This window comes from Malurus melanocephalus, unplaced genomic scaffold (assembly GCF_030028575.1).
Source record: "Malurus melanocephalus ecotype Western Australia unplaced genomic scaffold, MMel_1.1 scaffold_16, whole genome shotgun sequence".
Classification (NCBI taxonomy): domain Eukaryota; kingdom Metazoa; phylum Chordata; class Aves; order Passeriformes; family Maluridae; genus Malurus; species Malurus melanocephalus.
In genome coordinates this window covers 1,349,420-1,366,624 of record NW_026623248.1, presented here as the reverse complement: position 1 = coordinate 1,366,624, position 17,205 = coordinate 1,349,420, and the positions used below count along the sequence as shown (strand labels likewise).

The window sequence follows — 17,205 nt, the reverse complement described above, 5'->3', positions numbered from 1 at the left end:
GTTGCCTTGTTGCACTGTTGGATCAGTAATGGGAAAGTTGATTTGAATCTCAGTTGTGGAAAAACACTGAAGCATATCTTCTTGCCGACTGGGATAAGATAAAGCAAGCTGTGTAGTTTATTTTATTTTGAGTGGGGTTTTTTAAAAGTTTTTTTGGTTTTTTTTGACCAAAAAGTGGAATTCTGGTGGCTAGCAGCAGTTGCTTAGGAAAAGAGTAGTAAGAAATTAAATGTAACATTGAAGGCTGGGATTTCTGCTTCTGATACACAGCAGGGTAAAGACTTTCTAAGCCAAAAGCGGTCTGTGATTCATTACTTGATCCCTGAGATTTGATCCATCTACATGGTGCATGAGCCTTTCATTAATTTGTCTGACTCCTTTTGGACACAGTGACCTGTGCTGGGACCTTCCAGTTATGTGCTTTAAAGGTCAACCAACCCCCTGAGGATTTCACTGCTTGCTCCCAGCCTTTGCCCTGGGAGAAGAGAAGAGCCCTTATTTCTTACCCTGTCTGTGCTATTTGTGGCAGGATACACAAGGAGCTTCTATCATTTCTCTGATTTTCTGAGACTGGAAATTTCCTCTGCTTTCAGAGAAGTTGCTTCCTACCTCTGATGATAATTTTGTCTTTTCTTTTTCTATCCTTTCCTACATTTCCAAGTGCACCCTCCTTAATTTGATTTTTTCAGGTGTTATCTGAGGATGTGGCGTTTGGGGTTTTGGTTTACTTGAGATGCTAAGAACACCTTTTTAGGTTCTATAAAACCCATCAGTGCTGTTGCCTGCAGAAATTAAGTGATCCTCATGCAAATAAACTCCGTCCAGGACAGAATACTTCAATTCAACATATTTGTAGCAGGGCTAGGACTTGTTGCATGCAACCTGGTAYTTGAACAAAGCAATAAAAAGCAGTATTATGGATATTTTTTCTCAGAAGTCCTTCCTGTGCTGTTTCCAAGAATGGACTATAGATATTCTTTTGGCAACAGTTCACACTTGTTTATGTATTTTCTCCTGTGTCTGTGCTGTTTGGAAAATTGCATATTAGAAATGCCCAAGCATGACTAAGCTTTGTGATGGAACAATGTACAGTATCAGTGAATAAATGTTAATGCTCTTTAATTACCATTTCCTTTTCCTTTGTTTCTTTTTCTTGGAGAAAAAAGAGCCAGGATAAAAAACCCAAAGTTTCTTCTTTGTGTGTCTTTCTCAATTTTGTTTATTACATTCCCCAAGGTCCCTAATGCACTTAAGAAGTGTCACAATGTCTAGCTTATCTGAACCAGCACTGTGCTTATTTAAAAAAAAAAAAAAAATTCAAGTATTCTCACTCTACCTACTGTARATGCCAAACAAAAAATTGTGAATCAAAGCCCTGCTGGATTTAGATTTGCAAGAAGAAGTTACTAAATGAACTGAGTTGTTTGGGGCTCAGGAAGTGAAAGGATTAGAAATGAGAAGACAAGAGACCATAGTGATATGAGATCTGATTCCCCCTATCCTGAGTAAAATGGCATTCCCATAAGGAAGGCTTTAGAAAACATCTCTCTGGGATCACTCATGTTCAGGCAGTCAGATCCAAGAGGAGAGAATAATTTCCAGTCAGTACAAGATATTGCCTCCTAAGGCCTTTGTTAATATTAGTAGTTACTGAAAATATGAGGAATGGGACATAGAAAGTCAGGTAAGACTTGACAAACTTTGGGTTTTWTGTGTGTTTTTGCTCAGTGCTGTACACATGTCCATAACTTTTGTGCCCACTCTGCAAACAATCCAGTGCAGGATAAACTCRTTACCATGTATTGTTCCAGAGGGTACCTCCATAAATGTTTTGAGGATCAAATGTGTTGATCTGATAGAAGTTGGCAGAATTCAAGTATGTTTGCACTTAGAGAGTAAACCCAGGGCATTACTAGCTCTGAATTTTTCTTTCTCCTTTAAGATAGTTGTTTGTAGAGRAAAAATGCTACATCATTCTGTGGTCTTTGAGGTGTGGAGCATCCTATTATTTCTCTTGAATAATACTCTGTCAAATAAATATGCTGCCTGTTGGCTCAGCCAGTGAGATTCGTCACACATACACATGTGAAATGTATTTCAAAGACTTATCTGTCAGTTTTTAAAACTATTTCCCCTCATTGTACCTTTCTGGCAATTAAGACTGCCTGATTTCCAGGATAGCAATTTAATCTATTGTCTTGAGAATCAGGAGGATGTGACGTCTGGGTTTTTATCTTTCCTCTTAAATGGACAAGAGTTCCTGGCTTGTACAAAAACAAGAGATTTCAGACCAAAGCCATTCCAGTCCTGACTTCTGAAGCAACAGGGGAACAATGGTGTTGTAGGCTAGAGGTGGAAACTGGAGGAGTTTCTTGCTCATGTGCAAGAGGAATCTCGCACAGAAGAAGGTACATTTRTWWCTRRYTWARYYAGWWAYAAAATTGTGGAGGGTTTTACATTGGCAATTTTATTGGGTTGTAGTCTGACTTGTTGGTGGCCCCTGTTCCATTAGAATTGGGGGAAACTCCATCTGCAGCTCAGAATAGAGTGGGATGGGGAAGGGGACTGATGGGAAGGGGCTTACACCCTGCCTTTTTTCTCTGCCTGCTTTGTAAAATTGAAAGGTTGACAAATAAAAACAGTATCTGATTCATCACATAACCTTGTGCATGCACTAAAAATACAGTAGCAGGTGTGTAATCTGAGAATAATGCYTACTCTTTTCTTTACCATTCTTTGTGGTTGCAGTTGCCATTTCTGAGTTATCCTGCAGCCTTATGCCAGTTTGGGGTTTGCAGCATTGTGTTAGACTGAGTTCTAGAATAGGTCTTTCTTTCCCTGTCTTCTGTAAATAAATCAAACTCATTGTTTATTTATGTGGCTGTGAATTGGATCTACATAACTAGAAGTGTGTGTCTAGATCTGAAATCTCAATTTGTCTTTGCAAAATGCATTCTAGTCTTTAATTGGAGGGTTCTTTTAGGGAAAGATGTGTCWGGTCTTCTGGCATTGATACATTGAGTTTGGTATATTGAAGCCTCTCTATTTGCTTATATGATCACTGAAATTAAATCCCTTAGATGGAGTTTCCTACAGCTTTCATCTTTAGCTGTTGTTTTGCCTCAGAACTTACATTGTTCACCATCTGCATGACCCTCCTCTCATAATACCATTATTATTATTATTATTATGATTTGTACTACTTTTATAGACCTGGTCCTACTGGAGGTAGTTTACAGACATGGAAAACAGAGGCTGATATTTTGTTTGTAGAAAGGAGGGGACAATACTAAAACTGATTTTGGTGAATGAAAGTTTTTACCCTGGCTCTCTAATCTCTGCATGATTTCCTCCCTTTCCTTCTTGCCCCTTATCTCGAGCACATTATCACCCTGAAATGAGTGGGTTATAARCATATGCTTACAATGGTGTGCCAGCCAAACCTTCTGGCTGGTGCAAAACCTGTGTATTTTTTCTTTCCCTTTGTAGATGTTTGGCTAGGGTGCAAATCTTGTGCAGCAGAGTTTACTTCTACTGGAGCCAGGGTGGTTGAGCCAGTCTGGGGTGCTTCTTCACATCAGGCTGGCTGAGAAATAATGCTGTGTATTGAAGGATTTCATGTTCAGGCTGTTAACTGAGGGAAATTGGAATATATGTCTGTGTTGGGTTGCATTTCCCATGGAGGTAGCTCATATCTCTGCCATGAGAAGTGAAAATGGAAGCTTGGAGAATGGAAGTGAAAAAGTACTCTCCTAGATTACCTAGTTAAAGCAGGATGGAGGACAACTGAATTACCATGAACGTCTGCATGGATTGTGGCTTTCTGAAATGGCTTTCTGAACCTCAATATTTATAAAAGAAAGGGTAAATTTATAAAGAAAGGGTAGAAAAAGGTTGAGGAGTTGTGAAACAGACTGTGTCCCAARCAAAGAATATTCTAAATGGGCTCTTTTTGATTTTTAACAGATGCTCCTTTTGGCAGTGCTGCAAACAAACCTTCTGCTGGCCACTGTGATCACAGGTAAGCAATCATTTTTGGCTTATGATATATTCTCACTGTTTCTTCGGTGAGATATGAGCTCCCCCTCCCCTTTTACCCATTTAATCCTGCAATATGGCTCCAGGATTATTCTCATCATGCTGAAGGCATCAGTAAAGTTATTTCTTTTGTCCCTTTACCTTGAAACAGGCACTGTGTTGAGTCCCAAACGCTCCCTGTCAGACTGAGAAAGCTATGGGCTTTTCCTAGTGCCCTATAGCCTTTACTGGGGTTTTAGGCAGGCACAATGAACTCAKGGCATTCCTCAGAGGATCAGGACTGAAATTACCCATGCAAAGGTTGGACTTAATGGAAATAAAGGTGGCAAGGTGGAAATAAAGGAAAAAAAAGACATTTCACTAATGCATACAATTAAAAAATCTGTGATCCTGTGGACTGCCATGCTGGGATACAATGTGCCTAGAAGTTACCGGGATATGCAATGATCAGTGGGGATAAATTCCAGCAGAGAAATTCCTGAACTGCAAAATGATTGTTTTAAACTGCAGGTTAATGTGTTTTGATATCCAGGGTTATCAGCTGCTTCTCTTCAGGAGTCATCAGTTGCCCGTTGCAGCCTTTTYGGGAATGATCACATCAAAACATTTGATGGTTCCTTTTACCGTTTYGCTGGGGATTGCAGCTACCTCCTTGCTGGGGACTGTCACAAACACTCCTTCACACTCTTAGGTGAGTCTGAGCTGGCTTCCATCACTGGAAGAAAAGACAAAGAGCTGCYCTTTGTCAGATAGGATGGACCACTGCATGAAAAAGGTCTCGGTTGGTGGGTTTTTTGTTTGTTTGTGGGTTGTATTGGGTTTTTTTGGCTTGTTTTTGAAAATAGCATTACTTCTGAGGCTTCTGTTATGCCTTAGTAATGTAGCTCATRCATAAATAAGCTGCTGAGAAACAGGGATTTTCTTACTATCCCTTCTAAAAAGGAGAAGATCTTTATTAATTTTGAATTTATAATGGAAATGGGGCTGTTAAAGCTGAGTCCAGGAATAATAACTACATGACCCTGTAGAAGCAATTTTTTCTGTATGCTAAATCACACCAGTGGACAAAAAATCCCATCTTCCTGGACACAAGGCCTTGGAATTAGCATGGGTCTCTGCAGTTATTCTTGGGGATAGAAGTGACAATATATGTACCAAAACTGTATATTACTTTTTACCAACTGCTTTTTTAGATGATTTTGTATTCAGTAATGACTGTTCTGTGTTGGTCATAGTTTAAAATAAGTTTTAACTGACTACAAATTGTCCTCCTGAGTCCCAGAACTAAGAATATTTGAYTGTGTCTCATCTCCTCAGGTGATTACCAGGATGGGGGGAAAATTGGTGTCTCTGTGTATGTCGGAGAATATTTCAATCTTCACCTCTCTTTAGATGGAATGGTGATGCAGGAAGACAAAAGGTACCTGTAGGAACTATTATGATATTATTTTTCCAGCAGAAAACAACCTGAAGGGYTTTGGGTGTCACATTCTGAGAGTTTCTTGTTTTTCTCCACAGGGTTTCCATACCTTTTGCCTCCAATGGTATATTTCTAGAGAAGGAGGCAGGTTATTATAAAATATCCAGCGATGAGCATGGCTTTGTGGTGAAGATTGATGCCAGTGGAAATGTTCAGCTGCTCCTTCATGAAAAGCACTATAATAAGACCTGTGGGTTGTGTGGCAATTTTAATAGATTCCTTGAAGATGACTTCAGAACTCGGGAAGGTAAGGTTAAAACTGACTGATCATATCTTAATGGATGCTCTGCACACTTTTCCTGCTGGGTGATTCAACAAAGATGTTGCTGATCCAGCAAAATGTTTCTACAAAACCTGTCAAGTACCTCAACCTGGTGTGCTGAAAAGCAGTCTGACTAAGTCCTTTCAGCTTCCTTTCTTCTGAAAGGAAATTGCTGTCACATCTCATTCCTGAGGAAAGGCCGGGCATCTGAACTTAATGCGCTTAGAAACTTTGAAACTTTCAAATGCAAAGATAAAGCAGCAGGTTAATTTATGTAYGATGTAAAATGGGGAGACTGGCTAGAAGAGGACCCAGCAAAAAAGCTGTGTGAAATGCCTATTGATTCAACTTCTAATTTTTCATGAATTAGATAAGACTTAGTAAGAACAAATGGTGTTACAACAGCAGAAGATTAAATTCCTGCTGCTTGCAGGTTTGGCATGGTGTTCTATAAAGGGGTTACTTTTTAATGACATTTCTTTGTCTGTAAGGGCTGTTGGATTGGGGTGCATTTGTCACACCAATTCCTGGTAAGAAGGAGAGGCAAGATTGTTTTTGCAGCTCTGTACACCTTTGTGTGAAGTCTCTTAGAGTGGGTGAAGACTCAGTTTTTGAAAAGCCCTGAGTGAGACTTTGAAGGAATGGTCTTGATTTGTGGTATTTCACAGTGTCTTTTAATTTAACCTGAAGAGAATAGGTTTAAAGTTAGTTAATACATTGTAATATTAATAATAGAAAGTGTGTATTATAAATAAATGATACAGAAAATAGAAAGGGAGGCAAAGCAGCTTGGAAAGGAACCTGGCAGTGCTCCAGAGGTGTGTTCCCCTGGCACTCAGGATACATAGGCATAGCTTCAATGTACAGAAAACAAAAAGAACTCTGGTATGTTAAAATATTTAATCTGTCTTTCGGCAAGATAAATAATAAGAAACAAACTGGTCACAGAACTGCTTGCCAGGGCTTGGATACCTTGATGTCTGAAAGAGTTGTGATATGAAGTTTATGGATTTTTCTTGAGACAGTAAATAGTAGTAAGGCTCTTAGAAAAAGCAGGAGCAGGAAAGGAGATAAATTCTTTGAATTGTTCAAATGTAGAAAAGGCTTCTCTGCTGCTCTGGTTTAAATGTGTTTTGTGCTGTATTTATTTTGCATGCTGGAGACTGTGTTCTCCCCCTTAAAAAACCAGTCCATTCACATCCACAGATTTCAGAATGCAGTGAAGTCCTTGGCAGGGTCTCTGCTTTGAGGAGCTGTAAAATACTAGAGAAAGACATAGAAAATGTGTTCTCTGTGTCTGTTACAGAAGTCAGGGCTTTCCTCATGTTTATCCACCTGTGTGAATACACAGATCTCTAATTTTAGCCTGAAGAATAGAACTGTGTGTCAGCAATTCTGCCAGTTTTTCCATTGATACTAAAGACCTTTTAAATCAATTTAGAAGGAATTAGACTGAATTATGCTTGAATTTGTTGTATCAGTGAGGGATGTCACTACACCCACGCRCTGTTTGTCTCCTTGGCAGCTCTGCTGGTTCCCTGAACTGCTTCTTAACTTGCTCCAAGTAAAATCAGTTTTGGAATAACTCAGATCCTTTTTTTTTTAAACTTTTTTTTAGCTTCCAGGGTGAGGGGCAACACAAACAGCTGGGAGAGCTAATACTCTTCAAACAGAAAAAGTAGGCAGGCTCTTGGTAGCCTGTGAAGCAGTTTACCCTTTTGTTTTCACTGCAGTTTTTAATTGTTCTCATTTCAGCCTGATTAGATCTCCTAAAGGTCAGCCTATCCCAGGATTTGAGCTTGGGTAAGGACTTAGTGATCTGAGGGCAGTGAAGGGTTAATTTATGGTTGCCAGAAGGCAGAACTCTCCTGTTGGTGTGTCCATTGCTTCTTGTTAAAACCTGGAATTTATCAGATTGGGGCCTCAGTTCTAATAAATTGGATGGATTTATATTGATAATTAAGACAGTAAGATCTTTGAGCTTCAGAATAACATGCAATGGAAACAAAATGAAAATGTGTTTTTTCCATATTTTAGAGAAAGAAATTACTGTGGTTTTAATAACACAGAGTTAGTTTGATTTTTCCTTTAAGAAAGTGGAGTATGATGTAGAACTTCATAGATTATATGGATTGTTTTTAGAGTGGTGGTGAAACAAAAGGGGAAGCACCTGCTCTGTGAGTGGATATTAGCTCTTACAGGGAGTAAATAAAGGCAGAAGGGTGCTTAAAACYTAATGAGAACTGTAATTGCTTTTCTTTTCTCTTGATATATTTATGCTCCTGTTCTATAATCTATTCAAACGTGCTGTTGTCATGATGATCCTATGACTCCTCACTGTGTTTTCAGTGTGGAAATTGAGAACTGATGAGAATCTGATGAGAAAATAACACACCTTGTTTCTGYGTACACTTCTGATGTTCAGCTATTGAGGTCCTGGAACTCTGAGTGATGAGAATAAAGTTGATATCCTGGCAAATCAATAGTGGTGAAACCCAGCTTTGAAGGCCTTAGGTGTTAGTTCTTGACCCCCACTCCACCCAAAAAAAAACCAACCAAACAAACAAACAAACAAACAAAAAAAAAAAAACAAAAAAAAAAACCAAAAAAACCCTCTTCTGTAGGTTTTGGAGATCACAGAATATCCTGAGTTGAAAGGAACACAAAAAGATCAAGTCCCAGCCTTGCACAGGACACCCCAACAATCCTACCATGTTGTCCAAATGCTCCTGGAACTCTGGCAGATTTTGGGGCTGTGATGATTTCCCCASGGAGYCTGTTCAGTGTCCCACCACCCACGGGGGGGAGAACCTTTTCCCAAAGTTGCAGACACCCTGCCCTYCAGAYGGAGACTGGGCTGCTGAGTCACTGCCATTGCAATGGTTTCTACAATAGCTCATCCTGCAGAGAAGTGCTCATGTCCTGTCCAGACAAACAACATTGATTATATTCTATGGGCTTGCTTGTTTATTGGATGGAAGCAAAACCAAGCCAAATCTTGAGAGCCTGTTCTCACATTTAAGCATARCTGAAATATAAAAAAGAAATGTTTCGGAAGCTTTCTAGGGTTTTTGTTTGACCTTTTGTCTGTTTTTTTTCCTAGACCTGGGTGAAGTGTTTATCCTCTGCTTTTTCTTGCCAGATAAGGTCTGGTCCTTTACGGCCATTCTGTGAAATTTTCTAAGATTTCCCAACTGAACAGACTCTGCTTTCTGACCTCAGCATACACTTCTAACTGGTTGCCACCCTTTGCTCRTATCAGAAACAGGAAATTGAGTTCTTTCTAGATGCTCAGGTACCTATTTGACCACCTTCATCCCATGGCTGTGACCACTGTCACAAGCCTTTTACAGCTGRGTGTTGAAACCACAGGCTAGAAGAGATCACTTACATAGCATGACAGAGGAAATCTGAGACAGCAYAGGCAATTTGCTCCTGGGATATCCTCAGGATGTGCACATGGGAGCAAGTTGCTGAATCCCCTTAGCCCTGCAGCATGTGTGTGGTCACAGGGTGTGTTCTTGCCCTGCAGAAATGGTGAGGGATTTCCTCCCCAGTGACAGAGGCTGCAGCTCAAAGCTCCTGGAGGTTATCAATGAGTCTGCAACCTCATTGTGCCTAATACTCTTGTCACAGAATCATTAAGGCTGGAAGAAAGCTCCAAGATCAAGTCCAGCCTTGACCAAGCACCACCTTGTCAACTCAGCCATGGCASCAAGTGCCACATCCCATCATTTCTGGTGTTGCTGTGATGGGTGCTTGGATGTCCAGGTCATCTTTGAAGTCTGTTTGTGCTAAAGGGATCATTCAAATCCAACACAGGGATATCACTCCATCATTTTTTTATTTGTGCATGCTGTACACACTTAACATAATGGAAGGAAAAAAAATCCCAGCCCAAATGAATCCAGCATCCCATTATGCATTTCTTGGTACTGGCAGGAAGCATGTTTCTGGATATCTGGCTCCAAATTACAGAGATATTTATGATCAAACAATACTCATGGAGAATTTTGGATAAAGGCTTTGTATTCTGAGCCTGCTCCAGCTGTCAGCAACACCTTCCAGCCTTAAGTGCCTGAAATACAGCATACATTATGAATATTGTTCAGGAGAGTGAATAAAGGTTAAGTACATAGAAGCAGGCAGTATCTGCAAGGAAAAAGTCTAATATTTCAGGTAATTATTTGATTTCAGAAGTAGAATAGATGCATGTGACCGAATATGTGACTTCTCTGTGTGTGGCACCTGGCACCAGGAACTTTTAAAGCAAATTCTAAACCCACAGTAATAGTAGCGCAGTTAATAAATATTTAATTGTTTTGCCTAAGAAAGTAAACAAAAAAATAGTCTATTCTGAAAAGCAAATTTCTTGACATTTTAAAAGATATCAGTAATTTGATTTTTGGCAAGTTGAAAGTGTTTGTTTAGGCTGAGTCAGTAATCTTATTTTCTTGTATTTTAAACTGGAAATGAAAGGAGTAGATTCCCAAGGGCATTAAAAATGGTACAGGTGAAGATGGCTTGTGTTGTAGCTGTCTTGGTTTTAAGGCATTCATCTGAGAGACCAGAAACCTGCATTCCTAACCCCCTGTGTTTTATTCAGGGTCTGGAATTGAAGTTAGACATTCTTCTTGTGAGGAGTGTGGCTTCATCTGTAGGCTGTGGAGTTTTGGAGATGGTTCTTTCCCTCCCCTGCATTCAATATTATTGATTTTATATTCATTAAACTGGAGAGGGCAGGAATGATTTCATAGCCCATGACTTTGTTATTTCAAATCATTAATTTGATGCAAACTATGGATCCATCTTTGAGCAGCCTTACCAATAGTTTGTCTAGGAACCATGTAAAACTATGTAAAAAAAAAAATCCCCCAAGCAACAAACAAAAAGCCCCTACCCTAATAAAAATTGTTTGACAAATAACTAACATGTGAAAGTTGGTTATTTCCCAACTAAGACTCTGTTTACCAATTAGGACTCACAGGAGTGTAGTGTCTTGACCAAATTCTTGCATTTATTTTATAGATGAGTTAACACACCCTGGGAGAGTTATCTGATGGGCCTGTGGTCATATGGAAAATCTGCAGGTCAGGGTTCCTGCTTCCCTCTCAGTGCCTGGAGCACGAGGTGCTTATTCCTGATCCTGTCTGCCTGACCATCAGTCTCAAAGTAAACAAACTGGTGCTGATTTCAGATTTTCAGAAGGAGCTCACAATTTGGAGGCTCAGATAATCATATTGAACGTGGACTTTTCTGTGAAGAGTGAACATCACCTAGCTGAAAATCTGTCTGAGGGGAGAGAGACGTGAAGGCAGCAACTGGAGCACTAAAGGCACAGTCCATCCAGCAGGACACCCCTGGAGACCCTGCCTGCTGCTCAGGTGGTGGGGCAGTGGCCTTCTTCTCGAAGACCTCTCGATGACCTCTTCAAGGTCATCGGTGTTATGATGTGCTGGATTATGTTGACAACATCATGTGTACACTTAAACCCCTTATTATGCCCCTTCTTTTGGCTGATTTGTTGTCTCTTCCACTGCCTTTCCTCCCTTTTTGAGATGTTCAGCAAAAGGAAATAGAGATGTCAGGTGGGAGAGGCAGGGGTATTGGCAGCTGCTCTTTCCTCTGCTCCCTCCCCACTTTTCTTCTTGAAGCCCCATGGCATAGGTGAAGTTTTTAGGTTGGAAAAGATATCCACGATCGAGTCCAACCTTTCAGCAATCCCACTGTTTCAACCAAACCAGAGSACTGAGTGCCACATCCAGTCATTCCTTGAGCATTTACAGGGGTGGTAACTCCACCAACGCTCTCAGCAGCCTGTTCCAATGCTTGACAACCCTTTCCATGAAGAAATTCTTCCTGGTCTCTAACCTGAACCTCCCCTGGCACAGCTTGAGATTGTTTCCTCTTGTCCTGTCCCTTKTTCCCTGGGAGCAGACCCCGATCCCCMCYGGCTGWCCCCTCCTGTCAGGGAGCTGTGCAGAGCCAGAAGGTCCCTCCTGAGCCTCCTTTTCTCCAGGCTGAGCCCCCTCACATGACTGGCTCTCCAGACTCTTCACTTACTTGAAGTGTGAGTCATAGAATAGAGCAAACAAAGAATTAAGATCATATAATACAAATGTTGCCTCAAGCAACTGCACAAGAGGTATAAATTTACAAATAACATGGAAGAAAAATATTTAATCGAAGGAGAGAAATCAAAAAGCAGCTGACCACTGTTTCAGGGCCAACAGTTGTCCTAACGTTCACATTTTAGTCTGTGGGTGAATGAGCTCCTGCGGGTAGCTGCCAGYAGGAATCCTGGCATGGATGTGCATGCAGGGCTGGAGGAACACTGCTTCAGAGCAGAGCCCAACTCCTGTTATACASCTGCTAAGGAAAGGCTGCCTTACTGCAAACAAAAGGGAATATATTTAATTTGGCACCTTGCTTTCTCTTAAACTGGATTGTATTGCTGCTTTAATATTTATAATATGTGGTAAGCTCAAGGGTTGTGTTCTTGTTGCTGCATTTCCTTTCTTGTGCCAAGTCCTGGCTGCATAGATGAAAATTCTGTGCCTTTTATCCCTTTTCCCTGGGAATCTTTCTCCTTTGATATCTGCTGTGGATCTAATGCATGCTACCTTTAAAAACCCATAATTTCTAGTTTGCAAAAGAAGTSTACAGGTCGTAGTACCTCGGCCTTAGGATTCAGTGCAGTTTTCATAATTACCCCTAGTTTAGGAACAGTTTGAGCAGTCAGTATATTTCTTGTGTTTGTACTAAGCAGGGAGCTCAATGGAATCTTTATTATCGATACATTTTTTTAGTAAATATTCTATAGATATGTTTGGGAAGGATTTATTTTGGTTTTCAGATTCAGCCAGGTTTGTGTGTTAACATATTCTCCTCATAAGGTCTTGGGAATGCATTAACAGTAGGAATTTATATTCTCACATGCAACACAGCAGGATTTGAAAAAGCAACTGAGAGTCACAAATTTAAATGTTAAGCAGCAGGTACCCAGAGTAGGAAGCAGAGATAGTCCTGGAATCAGCAAGGCTTGAAAAAGAGGGTGGAGGAAACATTCCCTTTCTGGGAGGATCCCCCTTCTCAGAAGGATGGAGCAAGAGCAGCTGTTGTTGTATCTCCCAGGAAGTTGCAGCTATATAAACTCCTTCAGCTTTGCTTTTATGCAAAATGAATGCAAATCTTGTCAAGCATAGGCCAGGAGCTGCTTGTCCTGAGACAGAGGGTTGTGTTTCAGGACAGCTTACCCAGGAAGAGGATGGGCCCAAAGCATTATGGTGTGTTAAGCTTCTTTGCACACAAGATTTAGTTTTGGATAGGAGAAGAATTAAGGCTAGCTGGGATCAGAGGTGCTAATACTTTTTTTGATTAGGGAAAGCAACTGGGTTTGTTTTTTTCTCTAATATGTTTTGTGTTTATTGACAACTTTTAAGTGGTAGGAAGATGTGCAGGCGTGCTTTGGCTTCTGCAGATTGTGGTTACTGACCAGCAGCAACTCCTGCCACGTTCATACAGGCGTGAGGAGTGCTGGGATCTGCCTTCTGCAGGCTTTAGTCTGGCCTTGAGCTCAGAGAGGTCCTTGGCAGAAGTGAGTCCATATCACTGSTAGTGGCTTTCCGAGAGTCTGTTTAGAACAGAAATCTATTTGTTTCAACATTTTTATTTAAAAGACAGCCTTCAGCAATCTCTCACCTTMATGGTAGCCAATAATGCCCTCTTGTTGCTGAAATCCCTCAAATAGCCATGTTGCTTCTCCTTCATTCCCAGGGACCCTTGTGGGGAACAGTTACGATTTTGCCAACTCCTGGGCTTTKCACAGTGAAAACAAGCGCTGCAAGAGAGTGCAGACTCCGAGCGACACCTGCAACATTTCATCTGATATTGCAGAGAAGGTTGGTGCTGCAAGATGCCATTCTGGTTTCAGTCCTCCCCTACCTGAAAGGCAACTCACTTGCYCTTTGTCAGAACACAAATCAGAGAATATTCTGAGTGGGAAGGTAAACTCACTAGGATCACTGAGTCCAACTCCTGGCCCTGCACAACACAGCTCCAAAATCCCACCCTGTGCCTGAGAGTGTTGTCCAAACACTCCTGGAGCTCTGGCAGCCTTTGGGACAGTGCCCATTCCCTGGGGATCCTGTTCACTGCCCCACCACCCTCTGGGGGAAGAACCTTTCCCTCATATCCACCCTAACCCTCCCTTGACCCAGCTCCAGCCATTCCCTGGGTCCTGTCCCTGGTCACAGAGAGCAGAGATCAGTGCCTGCCCCTCCTCTTCCCCTCGTGAGGAAGCTGCAGACTGCAGTGAGGGTAATGCTTCCACGAATCCATATCTGTGCCTGTTGTGGTACTTCCCCAGCAAGTGGTTAGGATTAGAGGTGCAGGAGATACTCGTGTTGGATTTCTGTGATCTCAGCTGTCCTGGGCACTGACCTTATTCCTGCACTGGAACAAGYCCCTCCTCCAGCCTGTCAGCTGTTMACCRCAGTCTGATGGTGGCTGCCTGTGTCCCCTGCTGTGGTGCAGAAGGTGGAAGTGACATGTCCACAGCATTGGCTCCTGCTGTCTGCGGGTACTTCCCAGGGTGGGGCTGGATGCAGCTGTGTGCTCGTAGTTCCTGAAATGATAACTGTGCCCTCCCTGCAATTCTGGCTGCTTCTGGCAGGAGGATTTCTGCACTGGGCTTCTCAAATGTTGCTCCCTGTGTTTTTGTTTTCTTTTAAAACAACCCTTTTTTTTTTTACTTTAGTAATCAGATTGTACGTTAAAGGTGTGGAGAAATGACCTTGGAGGTTGCATGTTATGACTGATGCTTTATTYACATGTGGTGTTGAGAAAGGAACCGTTCACTCACTGGCTCGTGAATGCAATTTTTCTCTCTTCCTGAACCCTACCGGTTCTTTCTAAAACTGTAACATATCTCTAGATATGTAACCTCCTTCCCCTCCCCCCCCAAACATCAAACAAAGAAAGCAACAGCTTGTTGGAGCCTGAAATGTGAGTTGCTGCCAAAGAAACTTGGGATAGTACTCAGYAAAGGTGTGTTTCAGTGATTCCTGTAGAACGGGGTAGTTAATTCCCTTTCTGATTGTGCCAGCAGGGAAGCATCAGCTCTGAAGCCTCTGTGGGCACTGCCTTCCCAAATGGTATTTGTGAATGTATTGCAGTTCTTGTGCTTGGGAGTCAGCAGAGCAGGGAGACGCTCCAGCCAGGCTGTTTTTGACAGAGGAGATGTTTTCTGAAGGTGTTCCAAAATCTCTGTGTCACCAGGCTATTTCCCTTCCCAGGAGGAAGTTCCTTCAGTTACACATACAGATAGTAGTGCTGATTTATTGAAGAAACACAGAACTGTTTATCTTGGCCAACTCTGTGACCCCCTTTGCTGCTTCAACCTTTTTCTTCTTGTCTTTTATTAAGTGCAAACAAGTTCTTTTTTTCCCTTAGACAGGGTATGGATGCAGGCAGGTGGTCACCAACTCAGGGAAGAAAGTAGCTTTGAATATTTACTAAAGCATRTGGTGTTAACAGATTATGACTGTCATGGTAAATTGAGCCTTCATCCCTTGAGGGGTTACAACTGATTCCATGCAGTTGTAAATCAGAATAATTTCCTGGGTGCCAGGTTTAGATTTATATCAGAGTGACTGAAGCCAAAATTTAGTTGTTAGTTTCTCCCTATTCAAGTCCTGGAGACATATGCTTGCTGAATTGGACTTAAATAATTTCTCAAGAGTAGTGGCACTTCTGGAGTATATCTGCTCTCCAGCTATCCTGGGTGCTGCTTTCCCAGTTACCTGGAATAGTCTGACTAAGAGCAAAGTTCTGACTCTTTGTACTTTCATTAAGCTTTTGGATGGGGGTGCTTCAGCTGTGTTGTGAAATTCAGTGAAGGATGCTTGTGCCCCACAGCACTTCAGCCTCACTACCTGCAAAACTGTCTGAGGAAATAGAGAGGTGATCTCAAGATGGAAATCTCCAGCTGATGTTCCTTGCTTGGGCAGAGCTGGTGTGTGTGGGACGTCATAGTTGGGGCTGATTGAGCACCTGATTTAGGTGGTGGTGTGTGGTGCCAAGCACCAAAACATGAGGGGTTCCAAGCTGTCTGAGGTGCCTTCTGAGGGACAGGGCTGTGCCACRGGGCATGGAGCTGCTGGAGCCAGTCCAGAGCAGRGACACCRAGGGGATCAGAGGGATGGAGCAGCTCTGCTGGGAGGAAAGRCTGAGAGARTTGGGATTGTTCACSTGGAGAAGAGAAGGCTTTGGGGTGACCTCACTGTGGCCTTGCAGTGCCTGAAGGGAGCCCACAGGAAAGATGGAGAGAGACTCYTGACAAGGGCCTGGAGTGACRGGACAAGRGGGAATGGCTTCACAYTGACAGRGAGGAGGTTCAGATTGGATATGAGGAAGAARTTCTTCCCTGTGAGGGTGGTSAGGCCCTGGCACAGGTTGCCCAGAGAAGCTGTGGCTGCYCCATCCCTGGCAGTGTYCMAGGCCAGRTTGGATRGGGCTCTGAKCAACCTGGGATAGTGGAAGATGCCCCTGCCCATGGCAGGGGGTGGAGATATCTGGTATTTAAGGTCCCTTCTGACCCGTTCTATGGTTCTTTAAACCTGGTTACAGTTTTAGAGAAAGGGTAGTTCTTGTGATTGGTTGTGGCCCATGGAATTTTATCTGTTCAGTCAAGTTAATGTTTAGAAAATGTCAACATTGAAGCTGAGGCGGGGCGTGGCATGCAGAGTGAAATCCAGTCTGATGGGTTTACTGCAACTAATGTGAGTTTTGTACAGATCATGTTAAAAATTGATGCTTTGTGGATAAAATTTTCTTCTTTCCCACAAACTCAATGAAACTACCTTTTCTCTCATGTGAGCTCGTAAGCTCACAGCATTTAACATTGCCTTAATTTATTCCCYGTGCAAGAATAAGCACAGCACTATTAATAGAAGTCTGGCCAAACAAGTGCCTGCTGAAGAATGTAGGGCTTTTTAATAGTGTGCTTTGTTTGCTTGCCTCAGTTTCAGGAATGTAAATCTCCTTGGTCTCCCAGCCTCCCTCCCTGCCAGGCAGTCAGCTGTTAGGTGAGGGAAACAAGAGCTCTGCTTCAAGGCATTCTTCYCACCTCAGTGCCCCTGTGCTGCATAGGTCTGTGGTTTTCTTTACCCTCTCTGTCTGCTTCCCTCCCCAGCCAACAGCATCCTTGGAGAGACAGCTTCTGGCTTCTTTCATCAGAAATTGGAGTGACAGGATGAKGCAGTGACTTCAAATTGACAGAGAGTAGGTTTAAATTGGATATTAGAAGGASGTTTTTCCCTGTGAGGCCCTTGCASAGGTTGCCCAGAGAAACTCTGGCTGCTCCRTCCGTGGAAGTGTTCCAGGCCAGGTTGGATGGGGCTCTGAGCAAACTGGGATAGTGGAA

The 17,205-nt window shown here is 42.2% G+C and overlaps 1 protein-coding gene across 1 annotated transcript in view; it reads left to right on the top strand.

Moving 5' to 3' along the window:
* The first annotated feature begins 2,289 nt into the window (after positions 1-2,289).
* The window catches only part of VWF (von Willebrand factor), a 117,810-nt gene continuing 102,894 nt past the window's right edge, over positions 2,290-17,205 (top strand). The window contains exons 1-6 of the mRNA XM_057385611.1: positions 2,290-2,408; positions 3,967-4,021; positions 4,571-4,729; positions 5,356-5,458; positions 5,557-5,765; positions 13,557-13,681. Of these exons, the coding sequence (XP_057241594.1) occupies positions 2,379-2,408; positions 3,967-4,021; positions 4,571-4,729; positions 5,356-5,458; positions 5,557-5,765; positions 13,557-13,681 (681 nt within the window). The 5' untranslated portion in view covers positions 2,290-2,378. The remainder of the gene's footprint in view (positions 2,409-3,966; positions 4,022-4,570; positions 4,730-5,355; positions 5,459-5,556; positions 5,766-13,556; positions 13,682-17,205) is intronic.